General features: G+C 40.9%; 1 protein-coding gene across 3 annotated transcripts in view; it reads left to right on the top strand.

Moving 5' to 3' along the window:
- LOC117737639 (protein diaphanous homolog 1-like) overlaps window positions 1-21,595 on the top strand; it is an 82,865-nt gene that overhangs the window by 16,895 nt on the left and 44,375 nt on the right. Inside the window, exons 2-18 of one of the 3 annotated variants that reach the window (XM_034543723.1) lie at window positions 902-928; window positions 1,691-1,855; window positions 2,404-2,505; window positions 3,061-3,191; window positions 3,696-3,779; window positions 3,870-3,933; window positions 4,283-4,422; window positions 4,786-4,891; window positions 5,100-5,210; window positions 5,445-5,563; window positions 6,879-6,995; window positions 9,238-9,353; window positions 11,908-11,972; window positions 13,385-13,564; window positions 15,579-16,082; window positions 17,523-17,637; window positions 17,778-17,786. In XM_034543723.1, the coding sequence (XP_034399614.1) occupies window positions 902-928; window positions 1,691-1,855; window positions 2,404-2,505; window positions 3,061-3,191; window positions 3,696-3,779; window positions 3,870-3,933; window positions 4,283-4,422; window positions 4,786-4,891; window positions 5,100-5,210; window positions 5,445-5,563; window positions 6,879-6,995; window positions 9,238-9,353; window positions 11,908-11,972; window positions 13,385-13,564; window positions 15,579-16,082; window positions 17,523-17,637; window positions 17,778-17,786 (2,155 nt within the window). The remainder of the gene's footprint in view (window positions 1-901; window positions 929-1,690; window positions 1,856-2,403; window positions 2,506-3,060; window positions 3,192-3,695; window positions 3,780-3,869; window positions 3,934-4,282; window positions 4,423-4,785; window positions 4,892-5,099; window positions 5,211-5,444; window positions 5,564-6,878; window positions 6,996-9,237; window positions 9,354-11,907; window positions 11,973-13,384; window positions 13,565-15,578; window positions 16,083-17,522; window positions 17,638-17,777; window positions 17,787-21,595) is intronic. The other 2 variants (XM_034543724.1, XM_034543725.1) reach the window with 2 other exon arrangements.

Genomic DNA, 21,595 nt, shown 5'->3' with positions numbered 1-21,595 from the left:
ACCTCTCTGCGTAGGCTTTAGCTGACTGGAAAAGGTAAACATCAGTCCATAGCAATGCATTTAGTATGGTCGTGTGTTGTTCCTAAATGAGACGCTGTACTGCGTGTGATCGTTTTACCTTCAGAACCCTGCAAGACATGTTTACATGCTGTTTTGGGTCTTATAGGTTGTTGATATGGTATAGCACTTGGATGTTCTATATAGCTTTTGCTTTCCTCTTTCAGAATACAAGGAAAACAGCTTGCCTTTGAATACTAGGAATATACCTACTTCACCTTTTGATAAGATTCTTGAAAGCACATTGTAATAATACAATTTGTTCCGATTATTCTAAAAAGAGACATTTGGCTGTTATTGCTCTGCAAGGACAATTCGTCAGGGCATGTGCTTGACAGGTTTTAAAGTGACGCTGCTAACAATGGGTTTCCTATGGAAACATTTATGGACATAGCCTGACACCTAGTGGCCAAAACATGCAAGTGTATTTCCTATGTATTAGTGCGTCTTTCCCCTCTTTTGAACAATGCATTGATGTCTCTCAGTCTTTCACTGTTTGACTGCTGATCTCCTAAGCCTCTCATGTAATTACTACCTACCAGGTGTCTTGATTACTTCAACGTAGATTCTAATTTGCACGTGTTAATTCTCTAGAGACGTATTTAAATGACAAATGCATTGAATTATAACAGTCATTTATTTACACTGTTTCCCTCCCCCTGCTGCTAATCACTCATGAGGTCTGTAAACAGTTTCCTGGATCCATTTCCTGTCATGAAGGATTTCTGTCTAATTGATTCTTTCTCTTTTTCTCCCTCCATCTGCCTCTCCCACTTGTCACTGATTATTCCTCCCCTTCTGTTCCTTTTTTCTCCCTTTCATCCCTTCATTATTCCGTTTACAGAAGCTCAAACGCCTGATTCCTGATGAGGTAGGTTTGTAAATGCTTCCAACCACCACCTGTGTGCTTAACTTGTCCATCTGTCATTGTGATCTTTGATAAAACGACTCACCATCATCCATTTAATGTCATGTCACACAATAACACAATATGTTTTGTCCTGGGCTTTACTCACGTTGGATGTGCATGTTTTGAAGAAGATGCACACTGACAGCATGAAATGCTTGGGACATAGACTTGTGATGCCTTCATGATATTGAGAGATTATTATTCATGAATATTTATGGATGGGTCACTATGTCAACATGTGCCAACATGTACATACACACAAAATTTTTTTCATTTGTCAGTAAAAGATAAACGCATGTTTTAACAGTTAACCACACACACACAAGTCATTAAAACCAGAGGCAAGGAAATCCCACATTGTTTGTTAAAATTGAGTCTTATGTTCTGTGTCAGCCAGTGTTGACTGCATGTTAACAACTTTGTGCAGCAATGTTTGTTGGGAAAAGCCTTTGACGTCCCTAATCACTGTCACATTGTTGAAAGGTTTGTACTGTTAAAAAATGATATGCCAAAACTAAAGGAGAAATAGCCCTTTGGTATTTTATTACTGTTACATTATTTAACATTGGTAATAAGAGAGTAGGCCTATCTTCAAACTGAGTTGATTAGGGATTGTTATCTTGTTTTGTGGCCTTACAGTAATGGTTACACTTGGCAGTTTTTGTTTTTCATCTTTCTCTGACCTCTTTCCTCTAAAATGTGTCATGTTGTCTGCTAATCCAGTTGGAACGTTTCACCAGCATGAGGATGAAAAAGGACAAGGAGAAGCCCGGCCATGTGCCAGGTCAGCGACACTCTTCAGCTGCCAGCTATGAGATGAACGCTCAGAGTGCTGTACTGCATGATCATTCTGATGAATACGTGCTGGAACTCTTTGAACAGATGCTGGTGAGAAAGACAGTAAAAGTTTGTGTGTGTAAAAGATTAATCTGTTGGAGAATCACTTTTTTATCATCTTCCCTGATCAGCCATTAAAACTTGTACTTTATATATTCCACTCACACAAGCATAAGCACTCCCTGATGAAATACACTTCATGTAGAATTAATGAATAATGTAAAAAAAAACATATATATATATATATAATTGTGAAAGAGTTAACTCTTTCTGTGTTTGCTCTAAATGTGAATGTAAAGGACTGCCTTACAGCACAAAGCATACATCTCTTGAGACGAAATTCATAATTTAAAGTGTTTTTAAGTAATGGAGTACCAATTCTGCTCGGTATTTTATCAAAAAGTTTAAATAAGTTGATTTAGTTCCTCACGTTTAGTGATACAATATGACTTCTGTTTCCGTATTTTCTGTTATTAATTTCTCGAGTCTACAGATTTGTCATCATGCTATCTGCTAGTCTTAAAATATGTTGTTTATCCCTTCATACTATCTCTTTTCTTTCTTGTTCTCCTTCCATTCTTCCTCCTACCTTTCTTCAGGTGGATATGAACCTGAATGGAGAGAAGCAGCAGCCTCTAAGGGAAAAAGACATTATGATCAAACGAGAGATGGTCTCCCAGTACCTCCACACGTCTAAAGCTGTCAGTACCTAAATATATATTGATAATACAGTGTGCCAACCACTTTGTGAAAGTTACAAAGTGTTGGAAACACAAAGTGCTGTACACTTAATTTTTAGAACGACATTAAAAAAGTGATCAGATCATACAGTGACACCATAATGTAATGCTAATTGTTCAGACACATGTGCAGCTAAAGGCCTTTCCTTCCCTGTTTGTGTTTAAGGATCCCCTTTGGTTATGAAGTTGGGGTGTTTCCTGACTCAAGCCACTACTGGATTGTTGGAGACATTATACACATCTATTCACTGGTCATATGCAGATTAAATTAAATATACAACCATTATTTGAAGGGTCAGCTACCCTTCCAGTAATAGGTAAATATAAGCAATGGGTGTGATCTCCATAACAAGCACAGATGGTTGCTAACGCTGTTCATGTAACTGAAATAACCCAATGAGGAGGAAATCCTCCACGCAGTGCCCTTTTTAATTCTGCACATCAATCAGGAACATCCATTATAACCTGTAAATGAAGAAAATCAATGCAAAACAGATTTGGTCTTTTGTTGATTAGGGTCAAAACCAGAAGGAAAGCGCCAAATCAGCCATGATGTACATCCAGGAGTTAAAGTCAGACAACCGAGACACACAGCTGCTGAGCTGTCTGGAATCTCTGCGAGTCTCCCTCAATAACAACCCTGTCAGGTAATACACACATATACACACATGCCGATACACACAGTGCATCCTGTTGTGGAGTGCAGATCTCAAAACAATCGAGACTTGACTGATATTTTATGATCACCATGTAACTTGACAGAGCTTAAGTCATTTTGCAAAGAAAAATCTAAACAAACTGCTGTATTCTGGTGTGCATAAGTTATGCATACCTATTCACATATGCTTCAATTGCTTCTAAATAAGCTTTTATTGAATACTGACTTAATACAGTACATTGAATGGAGATCACCTGTGTGAGGAGCTGAATGAATTGCTTCTTTTGTGTGATCTCTAAAACAGAGAGGGTAAAGAGCTTGTAGGCTACAGAATTAGTTCCATACAAAACAAATAATTAGTGATAATGGTGCTGTTTTTTATCTAAGAGGGGAAAACTACTTTGTAAACAATGTATATTCCAAAATAGTGGCAATAGAGTGCAATAAAATGTGCAAAGCACAGTGTACTAATCATATGGCCTGTCACTTGCAGTTGGCTGCAGAACTTTGGAGACGAGGGGCTCGCCTTGCTGCTGAACCGGCTGAGAAGACTACAGGAAGACAAAGACGAGTACCCGTAAGACAGTTAAACTACAGAATAGGCAATCTTACTTAATGTGTTTATAATCTCTTACTGTATCTGTCTCCTCTGTTATCCAACAACTAGAATGATGGGAGTGAAATGTCAACATGAGATCATTCGCTGTCTAAAAGCCTTTATGAACAACAAGGTAAGAACATTTTCTTCAGTTGCACCAAAATACTTAATCCTGTCTTTACTTGATTGGACATAGTTGTTGCATAATACTTCCTCTAGAGGGCAGTATTAAATCAATGTGACCAACTTTGGTCAGTTCATTCAAATGAATGCAGTCACTGATAATTTTAAAGAGTGCTTTGTTTTGGTGTGGTGAAGGGTCTAACCTTAGATAATTAGTGTAATTCCCATCTAAATTGATCACATTTAATAATTACATACTGGTAATTGAGTATCAATGATGTAGCATACACTATATAATCTTTCTGCAGAAAATGAATCTGAAAGGGCTTTTCCTCACTCCGCCTTTCTCTCCCCTTTAGTACGGTCTAAAATCCATGCTGGAGTCACATGAGGGGATTCCTCTGCTGGTCAAAGCCATCAACCCTCGCGTGCCTCATATGATGGTGGATGCTGTCAAGCTGCTTTCTGCCATCTCAATATTGGAGCATCCTGAAAACCTGTAAGCATTAGTGAAATGTTGAGACCATGCTTTTGAATATGTTGAACAGAAAGAATGGCCCTGAACAACAAACAACCAACAGTTAAAGTCTGGAGCACAAGTCTTTAATATGCTGTGTTATATAAAGTTACAGCATTAAACTGCTCTATATGCAATGACTAGCAATTTAGCATTGACATAACAAATTGAAAATCATATTTTGTCACTCTCCGTCACCCATATGTCAGGTTCCAATAAAAGAGGTGTCAATAAGGCAATAAAATGTACTTTTTAATTCTCCTTGCATGTTTTCCATGGTAAACTTTATTATGATGTAACGGGGTTTAGCATCGTTTTATATGATCATAACTCTGTTCTTTGCAGTCATGAGCGTGTTCTGGAGGCCATTACTGAGGAGGCAGAGAGACTGGACATTGAGAGGTTCCAGCCGCTCCTTGCTGGCATGAACAATCAAAATATTACTCTTAAGGTGCACATGCAGACATACTTCAACAATTATTTATCCCCATGTTTGCTTTTGTTGACAAATGATACCAACCCAGTTGCATTTGATCACCACCACAACTGCAATCTGCAGTGTAGAAGACTTACTTACAAATATTGAGATTTGTATTCTAGTTATCATCTATCTGGTTACTCTAAATTGTGAAGTTGACTGTCTTATGTGTTTTTTGCAGGGTGGCTGCATGCAGCTAATCAATGCCTTGATAAGCCGGGGAGAAGAGTTGGACTTCAGGATCCATATTCGCTCTGAACTGCAAAGATTGGGACTCAGAGACCAGCTGACGGTACAGAAAACATTCCCTTTTTATATTCTCTCAAAGCGACTCTTAACACACATTTGAAAATTCCTTCTCTTCATGTTTTTCTTACTCATGATGCCTCTGTCTTGCTGAAACACACTCATATACTGTGTATAATGTCTCTCAACTGTCCAAACTCAATGTTTGTCACACTCTCCCTGTTATTTTCCCCCTATGCCTTTTCATCCCACCGCCTACTTCCCATCGCTCTCCCTGCAGGAGGTGCGGATGATAGAAAACGACGAGCTGAAGGTGCAACTCACAGTGTTTGATGAGCAGGCTGAAGATGACTCTGAGGACCTCAAAGCACGTCTTGATGACATCCGCATTGAGATGGAATATCCTTCCACTGGGCAAAATTGTCCCTCTGTAGAAATGGTCAGGGTCCACCTTTTGACCTTGAACATCTATATACCTGGTTACAACATATCTTTGCTTGCTAGTTGTTTTGTCTTGCTTTGCTAGTTTGATGAGCAAACGGAACAACCTTCATAGTATTTTGTATAATGAAAGAATGTGTGATTCACACAGTTAGGATACATAATTATATGCATGTATCCCCTTCATTATAAAAAAGAGCAATATACTCTAAATCTGATTGCTCCTTTCTTTGCAGTTATCAGACTTACCTTCTTCCAAGACAGATTCAAAATGAATATTTTCATACTTGATGAGCATAATCTTTCAGGCTCTAGGGACATTGTATCCCTGTGTGTCTTTTTCCATTAGCTTCTCACAGACATTTACTACTCATCTGTGCAGTAAACAGCAAAACATCCAATCATTGGTGGACTTTGTCTCCGAATTATTTGTCTTTGTTATATCGATAGGAGCTCGTCTAAATTAGGCACACAACAAAAACAAACTTACTTTTGTTAAGTGTTAATTTATATTGTTGTATGTGGACTTGTTGGTTCATTCTACTTAACATTAGTATCATTTTGAGCACATGCACATCTGACCACTTTGTGGTGGGATAACGCGACCTGAAAAGAGTACTTTAATGGATTTATTCTATGCAAATATGGTATATACCTATACAACCTGAATTTATATATATCAAATTATTTTGTCCCGATTTGATAAAGATACATATTCACAGGGAAATATGCAAAGGCTGCTGTTTTATTTTTTTTACCCATATAATGTTTTTGGCTGTTTGACTGGCATTCAGCATGGACTGGATTTTGTCAGCCTAACAGTATACTTTTTAAAAATGGCAAAAAAAAGGAGTTTCGCCAACTGCTGTAATGCACATTGCTGCTTTTGACATGCAGTTATAATTCTCACCACCAGGTGTCTCCCATGGGTAACAATACAGTTTAAACTGCTCAATGAACACTGAGGATCTTTTCAAACATTTGTGTGATAGAACGGATTCTGTTAGTTGCACAAGACATTTTGAAATGTCAACACATTGTCCCTTTACAACCAAGATTATTAGATGGTCTACAAGTTTGGTCTCTATTTGACTTTTAATTAACTGTCTTGTGTTCACTTGTGTTTCTCCAAGTCTTGTATGAGTAATATATGCAGCAAAAGTGGGTGCGAGACTTTTCAGAGTTGTCACTGATTGTTGAAGATGTCCTGCATCATTTGTGTTGAACTCTCTTATTGTTAATGTTCGTTAAGCCTTAACTGCTTTTGCTTCAATGATGTGAGGGAAGTGTTCGATATCCTAGTCAACACTGTGAAGGACTCCAAGGGCGAAACCCACTTCCTGTCCCTGATGCAGCACCTGCTGCTAATTCGCAATGACTATTTGGCCAGGTAGCACATGAACATATACAAACTCATACATGTTAATACTCTCTCACACATGCGCTTGCTCACACATTCGCTTATTAGAGCTGATATGTTGATGTTTTGGGACAAAAGACTACCTACCTACCTTATCCACCATTGTTAATTGGCGGATTAAAGAAATCTAGAATAACGCTAACTGTTCGAATGTTATGAATGATTGAGCGCACAGTGAACACCTGCATGTAGCAGCTTTATATTTATTTATATATATATATATATATATATATATATATATATATATATATATATATATATATTTAAAAAAACATTAAATATAACTTCAAAGTAACTAGACAAAGTGAAACTTGAGATGTAGTTTCTTCCTTTCTTAGAGTCCCACTCTTCATCCTCCTCTCTCTCCTCTCAGACCTGTCCTCCATTTGCTTTTTGTTTTCTGGAGCACCGTCCAACGGCTGAGAAATTAATACATGCAAAGAAATCCAATTCCATTTTAATAGAAATGAACACCATCACCTCTTATCACCAGAAATATGCTAATGTATCTCCCTGTGTCTTCCAAAGCACTTGGGGGTTTAGCTAAGGAAACAGAGGAGAAAGGAAGAGTGAATAATTGAATGAAAAGACCGGGGTTAGTATAATAACAAGTCAAGAGTTGCATGGCATAGTGTATGCACACATACACACGCATGTTTTCTTTCGCACTCAGCGTCACAAAAGGGAGGAGCAATGCTTTGCCTTATTCAATGTCACAGAAAATGGGCAAAACGCACAACAGCATGTGTAGGCATGCACACATGTTAGTTGTGTTGTTGGTGAGGTGTTGCCTTGATGGTATCAAACAGGCAGGAATTTGTGATTTATAACACAGTTTAGGATACATTTATACATTGTGAGGATGGAAAAGGTAGGTTGGGCCACACAAATGGCCCCAGCTGAGTTAATTTTTTCTTCCACTTTCTCCCATCTATCCCTCTTTTCAATCTGGCTTTCTCCATCCAGGTGATCCAGTGGAACACAATATAAGTGGTCTGTGATGCAGGTGTGGGAGGGAGGAGAGCTATAGAGTGGCAGAAAATACAGCTTGATAATTACAACGATGAAGAGAGAAAAGAGGTGGAGGGCGGGACAATAATGAGGAAGAAATTGAGGGTTGAGGTAAATTGCTAGGTAGATGTAGAGAGAATGAGGAGGGACGTACAAGGAAATGAAGGGTGAGCTTTGTGTGGGAATGAATGAAAGACTACCTGCTGCTCTGCTCTTTTTACATTCTTAGTCTTACTGTGTTTCAATCTCAAGTGCAGATGAAGCCCTGATGAATTTATTTGAATACACAAGTGCACTTACATGAAACTTAATACATGTAGTTTAAAAGTGCAATGACTTCTGTATATTTGATAGACGATTAAGCGAAATGTATATAGCCGTAGGCCTACAAGCCACCCTTTTCCTAATATACCTAATGTTAGAATTGAATTCAGGCTTGTGAAGAACGGCAGATTCAGGATCAAGCAAACGCAAATCGATTTATCTTTTAACTCAGTTTTCCTGAATGACACTAGATGTCTCTCTCGCTCCACGGATAATTCCAAGTTTCAGGAGAAAAAACACCCTTGAAGTATAATGAAGGATTGGAATAAGTGTTAGACAAAGGCAGAGTGACTAAGAGAGACAGGGGAGAGAGGGAGACAGAATAAATAAAGTATTGAGTTGGTGACTGGCAGCAACTAATGGGGTCAGGGAATAAGACACCTCCAAAATTGAGTGTCTGTGAAGCTGGCTTGATCAGACATGGGACGCTGGACATACACCAACACACTCTCCAGAACACAGTTGCACACGATCAATCTTAGTGACAAGAAACTCAAACTGTCATGCTCACACAGACAGCCAATCTCAGTTTCAGACAAAGTGATAAAGCCCGTGTGTTCACACATGTCTGAACAAATGATCCGACTTGCTCTTTGTCAGTCCCTTCCTCTGCTCACATAATGTGCCCACTTTCTTATTAATGCAGACTGAACTGGTATTGTACAATACATGCATTTGCTATATTTATTATCATTGCGGACACAACATGCAAGTATATTGTAGAGAGTGACTCATTCTCTTTTTTACTCTGCACCACTTATTAACGCTCCTTCGTTGTTGCCCTCCTCATCTTCTCTTCCCCCTCTCTCTCGCCACTTCTTTCTCTCGGTCTTCTAATCCACCTATCTGTAAATCTGTCGCTCCCTCCTTCCTGCAGGCCTCAGTACTACAAGTTGATAGACGAGTGTGTTGCTCAGGTCGTGCTTCACAGGAATGGAGCGGACCCGGACTTCAAGTGCCGTAACCTCAGTCTCAACATTGAAAGCTTGATAGGTAAGTTGTTGGACCAGAACACACATATGAGCAGGTATTTCATTTCCCCCCTCCAAGTGTACCCCGAGGGCCTTCTTGCTCATCAACCAACACCCTTCAAATATTTTATTTTCCAAGGCATTAAAGACTAAATCAACACAAAATGCATATAGACCAAAAAAAGAAATCAAATGTTGTGACACAATGCTGTGCGGGTCGAAACTTTGGCCAACCTCATTCCAATCACTGACACAATAGCTGTGTTGCTGTTGGTGTTGTTACACTTGTCCTGAATTGTGTATAATACCATTTGTAACTGTGGTTCAATGTGTAGTGGCTCCAGAATACCACAAGGTAGAGCCACTGAGGGGGTGTGTATTAGTGTTTGCTAAGTTATGCTACAAGTTTCACAGTCATAGGTCAGGGGTATAAAAGTATCTTTATCAAGAGGATAAAAAGCTTAATCTCAAACCAAGCAATCCCAGAGTCAGATTTCACAATACTCCATGACAATAGATTGGTTAGATGGCAACTCTCTGGTGTTATATGTATTAGTATAATAAAAGTTCCCAGGCACATGTGGCAGCAAGCGTCTCCTCTGTTTAAAGGATAGGTTCAAGTCTGTCTTAAAAACAATAGTCCGGTGCCCATTTGATAATAAAAACTGTTTTTGCTTGCTGTGATCATTCCTCTCTTTCAAAGCGTCAATTTGAAGATCTGCTTCTGATGCGCTTCCAAACTTGTTTTGTTCCAAAATGTTTATCTGAAGCTAATGTGAGCCTTAAGCAGTTTGAGTTAATGAAATAAAGTACCTTCCAAAGTTAGTCTTTTCAGTATAAAAGTCCCCCCCTGTGTTACTCAGCCTCCACTGCAGCTCGGAATAAGGGAATTGAGGACAGAGGGGGTCTATTAATTGCCTGTATAAAAAGAGGAATGATTACAGCAAGCTAAAACAGTTTTGACTTGCATATGGGCACCCTCGTTTAGAGGAAGACTTTTCAGAAAATTATGAGCCTGTCATCTTGGTGCTCATTAGCAAGTCGCAGAATCCCTACCAGCTTACCGGTAAGACGGACTGTTCTAGCAAGATCAAGAAAGTATTATGATGGTTACTGATCCATGTCATTTCCTGTCGTTCTCTCATACACACATGAACTGCTGACATTTGGTGGTGCATACTGGTAAATGAGCACCTGCACTTGAGTGACTAAATGTTGACTAGGAAACACCTGCTAACTAAACCAGAGCATAATGGAGGTGCAGGGCATGTCTCAAGAGTTCAATACTCCTTTATGGCAGGTCTCCGTTGCTCACCGCAGGAGGCTCTAATTGCACTGCTTTCTAAATGCGTCCTGACACACACACACACACACACACACTGGCTGGCTGGCCTCCTTTAAGGCTGCCAGAGTTATTATCGGTGGAAAGCAGCCCAATTCTGCCCTGCATGCATTATTTAGTGTTTTTCTTTGAACTCTGAAATTCAGCACAGTTTTCCCCTGCATTCTGGCTCCCTTAGTGCTCTCTATTCGAAGTTTGTCCCATTTAGCCTAGCCACCATGACAGAAGTAACACCCCCACCCCCACCCCCCATCTCCATTACACATCCAATAACCATGTAAACTCATACACAAATGCACACTCTGAAATTGTACGTGGGTTGGCATATTAATGTGAAGTTCTTTCATCTGGCAACATCTTCTTTCACAAAATAGATTTCTCATTTTGCTCTGCCTTTCTTACTAGCTTATCTCTATATAAGTAATCCTGCATAGTTTTAACTTCTTTTTCCACAAGTAATATTTTTAATCCAATTGAAGACTCCTTTTCTCTTCACGATATGTAATATCATTTTCTATTTTCGCTTCTCTTCTATCTCTGCTATCTATCTGTTTGATCCCTCTCCTGGGCATCATGATTAGCTGTCTTTGATCTAGTGACTTTGTGGCATTCATCTTCATGCTAATTAGTTATTTTACTGCACATGCTTGGCAAGCCCCAGGGCACTGAACCACCTGTAGGCCCTGCAATTATTCAGTAAAAGTACCCTGTTGGTCAGCTTGTGTCCTTCTCACCTCGTCCTCTGCCAAGCACAACCTCAGATAATGGATGACTTCCAGACTGTTATACGGTCTTTTCTTTTTTAATTTAACAATTTTATAGATATTGGTGTGGGATGTATTTCGCATAGAGGGAAATAAGTGTGCTCCCACCTCTCTCACACATCCACACAGTCTGACAAAGGTGTATTGTAGTGTAGGCTTAAAAGGTAATGATGTGTAGAAGCAGCATGCAACAGATGGCATCCTGTTGTAATGGGATGCCATCACAATCTTCTCACGGATCTTGAGTTTGAGTAGTGTGATAAGGAAAAAGATAGGGAGACGGATAGGATGCTTGCTCTGTTTGTATGCATCAGTTTGTGGAGGTATGTGGGTGCACAGTATGTGCCAGACTGAAGGGTGTGATGTCTTCACACCAAGATGCGTGCATGTGCGCTGTCTGAAACCCTTATCTTACCCACCACCCTTTTTGCCTTTTCTGATTTCCTTTCTTCTTTCCTGTGTGTCCACAGACAACATGGTGGACCAGACTAAGGTAGAAACCAGCGAGGCCAAGGCTGCTGAGATGGAAAAGAAGGTGAAATACACACATTCATTCACATTGGAAATCTGAAATGCACACACATAACAACAGCATGCCATACCTACAGACATATTTACATTTCATCCCAGAAGCACACAAGCTATTACAATCCTTTGGACACAAAAGAAAATAATACATTGTAAAAGCTAACATTACCCCCTCACACACAGACGCATAGGGATTGTAAATCATCTCTGTCAGCAGTGTTTATCTGACATGGCATGACAAATGAGAAAAGGGGAGGGAGTGAGAATGAGCATACACATGTCTGACAGACAAATGGTAACCAACAAAGCCACACACTCACACAAGGGGGGTAAATGCCTTGATTGTGGTGTGCTGCTGCCCTGATGTTTCTGTCCCAGTGACAGGATAATTGCAAAAAGGGAGTACAGACTAGTGTTCATTCAGGGACACACTCACATGGAATCATATCAATTGAACACATGTACATCCACAAAAGCACACATTAAATGAACACACTTGGATTAATTTCCATTGACCACACATGCACACCATAGTGCTAGTTGTCTATGACGAGGTAATTGCAGGCAGTCTCTTTTGGCAGGAATTAGAGATGAGGCTTTCAGGACGCTGGCAGTGAGGGTAAAGGATCTGCTGTCCTCAAATTAAACAGCCATGTGTGGCTGTGTGTTCATGTAGTCATCTGTTGGAAGACTCATATCCTGTTTGTCAAGTGTCCTAGAAGGAAAATCCTTGAAAATGTATGAAAGTGAACAAATTAAAGTTAGGGATACAAATGTTTCTCTTCTGTTTTTTATGCATGTGAAGGCTTTAAAATGGAATTGAGAAGTGAGCTCATACAAGTGCACTGAAGCATCCTAACTCAATAATTGACAGTAATTTTCAGTGTAAATTATACAATGAAACTGAAAGCACTAGACTGCAGGAAATTGCTTCTACAGGTCTTTGAGATATGGAAACTGCTGCAGTTTCAAGAGGGAGACTAAAAGCTTGTGCATACAAACACACTTTGTCTCCATAATTCAATGGAGTACCTTTTGTTAGCTTTAGTTTTTATATTTATGGGCAGTATTTATTTTTTTACTGTTCTTCAATCATCCTTTTAAATTAATTTGATGCGAAATTATTACGCCTTCGAACAACTATAATCCTATAGTGCCCCTTCTGTATCGCAACAACACTGTATCCAGTCTTTGTTTTACCCAGCCTTTATCCATAACCAGTATCTTTGCAGTCCTGTTTGCCAATGGGACCTTTTGTTAGTGCCTGAGCGAAGATTGAGAAAAGATTGTTCACAGCCCTCAAGATAATGCTTCTTAAAGTTACACAAAAGTTGTCAAGCCACCAAAAGGTCTACCTAGCCCACTACAGGCACTGTAACTGACTCTGTCTCCCTCTATGGCCTTTCACATGTGTTTTAGTTGGATGCCGAGTTGACAGCACGCCACGAGTTGCAGGTGGAGCTGAAGAAACTGGAGGGTGACTATGAGCAGAAGCTGCAGGACTTGAGCCAAGAGAAGGAACAGCTGGCCACTTCTAAGCTGGAGCGAGAAAAGGAGAGCCAGGGACTACAACAACAGCTCACCACTCTGCAACAGCAGGTACACACAGGCACATCCACAGCACAGCACAGCACAGCACAGCACAGCACAGCACAGCACAGCACAGCACAGTACAGCACAGCACAGCACAGCACAGCACAGCACAGCACAGCACAGCACAGCACAGCACAGCACAGCACAGCACAGCACAGCACAGCACAGCACAGCACAGCACAGCACAGCACAGCACAGCACAGCACAGCACAGCACAGCACGCCCCTCGTTTGGGGAGAAAAGCAATGTAATGCTGTGGATGGGGGAAGCGTCAAAATGTATTTTAGCCACCAAAAAGAAATATCTATCTAATCCAATTCTCCAGACTGGTGGTGTGTCGACCGCCATCTACTGTAGTAGGTAATACACAGAGTATGGATACCTCAACCCCCATGAAAATAAACTGAAATAAACATTTAGTTGAACTATGACAAGTGTCATACTGAGTTGACCAGATCAAACTGATTTTATACAGAACTTCCATCATTGCTTGATGCCAATCTCAATCTAAATGAACCAGAACATTAGGAGAGCATCAATAAAGCTTGAGTCAGATCATTTAATCAGTCTTAATGTCCCAGAAACACATACAGAAAAAAAAAGGAAGTACAATATGTTGTGGATTAGATAAATACAATGTTGCAGAAGTCTAAGCACCAAAAAGTTGTCCAACATACATACACAAAAGCCCCATAGCCTAAAATTATTTAGCCAACTGCTTGAAAATTTGACAAAAACAACAACTAAAGTGTGTGTGTGTGTTTATGCTCGTGTTTGTACACTCATACAGTAGGGGGCAAAGATGAGGATTGTTTAGCTGTCAGTGTCCTGCTGCCACACCAGCTGGACTTTGCCTCACAGTGACACCCAAACTCACAAACACACCAAGTGACCCAGAACAGTCTGCCTCTGTGCATGTGTGCTCATAACCACATGAAGATGTTCCTGTGTGTGTGTGTGTGTGTGTGTGTCTGTCTGTCAGTGAGAGAACAGCTTCCAAAATGAGCTTCATCCAAAGTGGCTGATGCCAGCACAGTCATAGTCCCAACACACAAAAGCCCAAACACACCCTTATGCACACAGTTGTCCAACGCATCAACAGCATCACCATCCAGGCATCAAACAAGCTTCCATACTAAGATGGCTCACTTTCTGTGATTGAGGCACTGCCCATCGAAGATTTCTTCACATGTAGAGATCTCTCACTGTTCCTCTGTGTGATGTTGTGCCCAACTCTTCATCTGCTGCCTCAATAAGAAAGCTTGCCTCAGAGGCCCTTTATGTCTGTTACTGTCTTTTTTTCAAAATCCGAGGAAACGACACAAACAATTTGTTACGCAGAATACAGACACTCTTTCACATGCACACCGTTTATACTTTACACACCTAAGAAGAGCACGTACAGTAAATCCATTTTTAAAGGTTTCATATCTCGTATAGTATATTCCCATTCAAATCCCATTCCTCTCTCATAATAGACCAGCATTAGCAGGCTGACTTAAATGACTTGGACAGTTTGCTCAAGAATTGGCTCCTCACTGATGTAAATACTGAGATTAGTATTTCAGTGTTGAATAAAAAATAGATTTCTCCCTTACGTCTAATTTAGAAGTTTGTCCTCTTTAAAAGTTTTCTTATGAATTCCTCTGTGGACTTAATTCCCCCCTGTTATGTTTTTCTCTCCGGGTCTTGTCCTCCATTCTCTCCCCATCTCTCCCAAAGCTCAATCCTGCCCAGGCTTTAATCCATTTCTATGTTGCTCTTTTCCTTCTTTTGTTCTGCTTTTTTATTTCCTCAAATCTAATCACTCAGTGTGCGTGGCTTTTCATTGGAAATGTTGGAAATTGCCAAAGCTCTACAAAATGAACGTCAATTCGAGGAACAAATGCCAAACAACAAACAATATACAGTCAAGCTAATATGATAAGTTACCATATGCGGTGTGAAGATTTACAGTAGTAGTCCAGGAGTATTTGAATCAATTTTCATTATAATTTACTGTATCCTTACTTCCCTGCAGATTGAAAAGCTCTCTAAAGATCTGGAAGAGGCCAAGACGAGAGTTGTCACAGTTACTGTTCCTCTGCCACCACCTGCCCCTCCTCTCCCTGGACAAAATGCAGGTATACCCCCTCCACCTCCTCTCCCACCTATGCCAGGTCATGCAGGCATGTCTGCTCCTCCACCCCCTCCTCCTTTACCGGGTCAAGCCGGTATTCCTCCTCCACCTCCCCCACCTCCTTTACCAGGCATGTCAGGACCTCCACCACCCCCGCCCCTCCCTGGCATGCCAGGACCGCCACCCCCTCCACCCTTGCCTGGGATGGGACCTCCACCACCACCACCACCACCGCCTGGGTTTCCCGGTATCCCTCCCCCACCACCGGGCCCAGGTATGCCTCCACCTCCACCATTTGGCATGGGGGGCTGGGGTGTCCCTGCAACACCCTCACTACCTTACGGGCTCCAGCCTAAGAAGGAATACAAGCCTGAAGTCCAGCTGAAGAGAGCCAACTGGAGCAAGGTCGGTTCTAAGATAGATGGTTCAATATATATTCCGTTTTCAATCACTTCTCTGGTGATAAAAAAAAAAATAAAGGTGCAATTTGCTTTACTAATTCCCATTTATGATCTACATTCTTTGACTCAAACCCACCGGAATTGATGAGGCACTTGTCAGCTAAAATATCATGCTGTATTTCCGCTCTTAATAAAACAGGGAGGGATTTTATTGTACATAAATCTAATGTAAATTATAGTATATATATTTTACTGTGCTAAATGTAACAGTACAATTTGAAATAGCTCAGGGTGTTCTGTATTGTGTGCAACAGTGTGAGAGCATTGGAGCTTTAATAGTGAGATTCTGACCTAAAGTGACTTTCATGCATACGTGTATCTCATGACTATGTGCTTCATGTTCTTCTCCACCCTCTCATCTGTGATGGTTAAAACATCAGAACAGCCCTCTGTCTTTCTTTAGCCTAAAGCTACTGTTTAATGGCTTCAGCAGACTTCATCAGCATTTAGCTTCCTCTCTCTCTCTCTCTCTCTCTCTCTCTCTCTCTCTCTCTCTCTCTCTCTCGGGCTGGTGAAACTGTTTGACGAGGATGTCACAGAAATTGCTTTTTAATAAGCCTTCTTCTTTTAACAGCGCCACTGAAAGATAATTAAATTGCTGCTAGAAAGGACAGTATTCTTTTGTAATTTAAATTAACTTTTTTTTCTGGCTTGGTCTCCTTTTTTGCGTACTCTCTTGCTTTTCTTTCTTGCTCCTTCAGCTCATCCCCATATCACATTTCCTTTCCCTACTCTGTCTTTTCCGTCCTCCATCCCTGAGGCTTTGTCCTTTTTAATGAAAGAACTGATATCCGTAAATTTACTACCACTGCTTTCTCTCTCGCTCTCTGTGTTTCACTTTCTCTCTTTCTCTTTTTCTTTAATGAGAGCACTCCGAAAGTGAAGGAAAATCATACAAAGTTAATTTTGACTTGTGACCAGAAGAGAGAAAGAGAGAGGGAGCAACCCCAAGACTAAGGAAGGAATACAGAGAGAGCACAGGGTGAAGATAGAATGGGGCTAGAAAAAAGCAGAATCCTCTGTATTTCTTTGCATTTCTGGATGCTTTGTGGTAGAGACGGTGTGCAACGATTAGAGAAAATAACAACCCGTTTCCTTCTCTTTCTTTCCTCTTTGTGCCAGCCATCTTTTGTTCACCCTTCTCGACCCCTCGCTACTATCATACTTCTGCCTCTGCCTTTTACAGCCCGGCTGTTTCGTTTGTTCTGCCGACTTCTTTATCTGCTCATTTCATTGTTTGCCAGGTGCACGGATGACCATTTTGGGAAAATTGAGTCAATTTGATGATATGGTTATTTAACGGATACAATACAGCTCTCTCTTCATTTAATCTCCCCATCTCCCTCTTTCTCTCTCTGTACATACTGCCGTTTCTCTCCCTTAGATCGGACCTGAGGACCTCTCTGAGAATAGTTTCTGGACCAAGGCAAAAGAGGGAAAATTTGAAAACAATGAGCTGTTTGCCAAACTCACTTTGGCCTTCTCCTCACAGACAAAGAGTGAGTGTGTGGCTTGTATGTTTTTACTACTGCTGTCATCATGTTGTGTTTCACAGTAATGAGCAATGTCTTTCTTTGTGTCTCACCCCTCCCCTCTCTCCCCAATTCCTTGTCTATTTCAATCCTCTTGCTTCCATCAGCCACTAAAGGTGAGAATATCATGCCCCCACTTCCATTTAGTTGTTTTTTCACACATCTTCTCCAGTTTTTCTCAACCTTCCCTTCCTCTACTTGGAGGACACGCTGCACATTTACATTATTCAGTAACACTGTGTCAAAACAGCTTCTCACACAAGTTCATGAATAAACCACCCACACCTGTGTTTGTGTATGTATTCATCTTCTCAACGTGCCCAAGACTTGTTGTGCAGAGACAGAGCGCCGGGGTGATATGGATTGGGACTTGGGGACAGAGGACAAGATGGACAAAGAGAGGAGGGTAGAGGGAGGGATAAGGAGAAGGTCACTGATGTCCTTTGACTAGCCACCTGCTGTCCTGGCACAAAGCGCTGACACACAGGCGTACGCTCGCACACGCACACCTGTCCACTCCTATCACCTTGTCCCAGTGTCACTGAGCCTTCTGCTCCAACTCCTCCATATTCATATCGTAACCAGGACACCAGGAAATCACTGACAGTGTGTGTGGGTCTGTATATAATTCTATCTGACCTTCAGATTGAGTCTCAGTACACATATACACACCCACGCTTGCTCTGTCATATACACAGAAGTGCACACGCACACATGGCTGATACTAGCTGTTGATGTCAGTTAAATGTCAGTGTTCGCAGCTGTTCCATCTACATTCACCTGTATGGCAAGTCCTAACGTCCGCCTGTCACTCCTTGATTTCACCCTCCACCCCCTTGGCTCGTGCACCCACGGCTCCACTTTTTATTGGCTGAGACAGACGCTCGTTCCGGTTGATGTCTAATAACCTTTTCTGAGAGCTGACTATAAAGACACCGTGGCCTTTTCATAGCCCCACACCTGTCTGTATCTCTGCCGGTGTGGCTGTAGTGTGTGTGTGTGTGTGTGTGTGAGACCTGGTCCAGTGTGTTTGTTGATGGTTTCCTCCGTGTTTCTTAAATCTGTTGAAGTTTTGTTGAAAAACACATTCTTCAAAACAGAATTAGGTTTTCATTGAGCTGTTGTGTAAGCATCTTATTTTTTCGTTGGTGTGCATGTGAGGTTTAATCCTCACTATGTTTGTGTAGATCTGTGTGTCAGTGCATGCATACATGTACAATAAGCAACCAGCTCTGGTTACACAGATTGACCCTTCACTTCCTGTCCTTCCCTTTCTTGCTTAAACACACAGCTAAAGGAGTAATACATTCCTCCTGACCTCCGATCTTTCTTCTAATCCCTCATTTCTGGAAGCCCGGCTTCACTCTTCCTCATCTTCCATTTTCCTCTTCCTCCTCCTGCGCCTCACATTCCAACACATCGAGCCATCGCTGACCCGTCCTGACCTTTCTTCCTCCTCTCTATCAGCTGCCCAACTGTTCTGCTGGTGTTGCACACACCCACACAGAAAAAAAGAAGTGTGGGGGGGGTAATGTTCTCAGGGCAGGGTCAGGGGTGTTGACCTCTGAGGCTCGGTAGAAGAGCAAAGAGCTGATGGTGAGAGACATGCCCTCTGGCTGCACATGGCGCTCATAAACACAATTACACATTGCATAGCACATACACATAGCATCTGTAACAAGCTTTTGAGTTTATCAGCCAATCACACACACACACACACACACACACACACCCCACACACACGCTTTCATAGTTTGTTGTTTATTGATGTAGTTATTTCCATTTTCACTCTAGCTACGCATTTCAATCTGTTGAAGTTCAGTATTCAAGCTCAGGCCAGTTATCCTCGATGCTCCCTTCTCCTTTCACCTACTGAGCATGTCCGACTTTAACCTAACCTAATTTAAACCGTTGATTTGTATTAGTTGAAGTAAGGGGTTGACAATATATCTATTATATTAATATTGTGACTTGAGACTCAATATCATATTTTGGATATTGTAATGATGTAACATGGCATCAGTGTTGTCTTTTCCTTTTTTTTTAAAAAGCTGCATTGTAAAGTGATGTATTGACTATTTTTGCTGTTCTGTTATTTGCCTATACCCAAAAATCTCAGAGTACATTCTTTTTTAAACGCTAATATTCAACCCTTTTACTATCATCGCAATATCAATATTTTATTCCCTAGTTCTCGCCCTACTTAGTCATTTTACTTTTTAATGTTAAGATGGATTTTGCCCCAACGAGCAGATTGTGTGATAAACCACTCAAGCTGTTATCAGATACATCAGTTTCCTTCTGTATGTGTATGCATGTGTAAATAATCTATAAGCATCTACAGCTAATATATTATAGAGATTTTTCTAAATGTTTGCTACATTTTGTAGCATTGGGTTGGTTGTCTTAATCACTTCGATTAGCATGAAAACATAAGCAGTCAACATGGGAAATGAGAAGAATGTATTATACAGGCAGTAAATACATTTAGTCGGTTTTGGCATTTTGAGGATGCAAACTGCACCACCTCTGGGAGCTGTTTGGGCAGCTTTAACTATATCTGTATAGCTTGATGACGATGATACAGCTCGCTGTTCACAATAATGTATTTTGACATAACTAGCCAAATTCCACTGCAATATTTGTACTGGAGAAAGCTTAGTATACTGCCATCTTCTTGGAAAAGACTATTATTTATTCCTATTGTTGGGCTTTGCGAGTTTAAGGGCTTATAATCAGAGACCCGGTATGACTTTTTGCAATTCTAAACAGCCAAGTTGTTTAGATGAGCAAGTATGTGTGGCTGTAAAACGGTTAGCATAGTATGCAAGGTTTCAGACGGCAAGCTTATCCCCACATTCTCCCTTAAGCTACCGGTTCTCCATTCCTCACTTTGAAGTGCTTGTGTCTGTTTTCTAGTTTTTAGTATTTGTTTTCTTCTCTTTCTTTAAATAATAGTAACAGTATTAATAATAACGGGTGAACAGAATCCAAACACAAATCGTTGTTATGCTGATACCCATTGTTTTGTAATGTGTAGGACAGCGACGAGGCTAGAATTCATACTGTTCTTCTAATATGCGCAGATATCCTCAACTGTCCCTTTCTCACTTTTTCAGACTGGGTTTGATAGCAGGTGCCTTTTGAAGCTGGCACCTCAGATAGCCCAATTAGCAAAAGAATGAGAGAGCAGGAGGAGGAAATGGGTGAAAAAAGAGTAAGCAGAGGGAAAGGGTGTGCTAGGGGGAACGTTGGTGATTAATTTGATTTGGGAGAGAAAGGAAGAGAAAAGGGCCAGAAGCATATGATTATTAATCCTCATAATGTGAGGATACTTTTCATATCCCAATTCTCCAGCCTTTACACCATTCCCTCTTCTGTGTGTCAGTCTCTATGGCTGTAATCCCCCCCCCCCCACACCTAAAAGAGTCACTTTGGGATGTCATCAATTGTATATAGCTGCATAACACACCTACACATGCAACAGCACCTTCCTGTAGCACATTCACTTTCTATGAAATACAGATTTCTTTATGGATGAATGCATGTTTGTCAGTGCATGTACAGGGTGCCTGTACACTGCGAGAGTAGAGAGAGAGAGTGGGTGGGTGGGTGGGTGAGTGAGCTCAACCACATAAACAAACCAATTATAATAAGCCTTTTGATCTGCCTATGTTCTGAAGAAATCAATTTCCTTCTCTGTAGGTGTGTATGTGTACTTGTGTTGCTGAGTTTCCTCTTAGGTCTACTCTATTCACTTTTCACCTTAATGAGCCACCAATCTGCAAGAATGTATGTGTGTGTGTGTGTGTGTGTGTGTGTGTTAGGTCATGCTTGCCTGGGGTCTCTCTCAGGTTGTAGTCAAAGGGATGAGATATGTCATATATTAGCAATAAAAGAGGCAGTGAGAAATATGGTGCAGTGT

Source organism: Cyclopterus lumpus, chromosome 10, assembly GCF_009769545.1.
Source record: "Cyclopterus lumpus isolate fCycLum1 chromosome 10, fCycLum1.pri, whole genome shotgun sequence".
Taxonomy (NCBI): domain Eukaryota; kingdom Metazoa; phylum Chordata; class Actinopteri; order Perciformes; family Cyclopteridae; genus Cyclopterus; species Cyclopterus lumpus.
The sequence above is the reverse complement of the archived record's forward strand: the minus strand, read 5'-3'. Positions and strand labels throughout refer to the sequence as shown.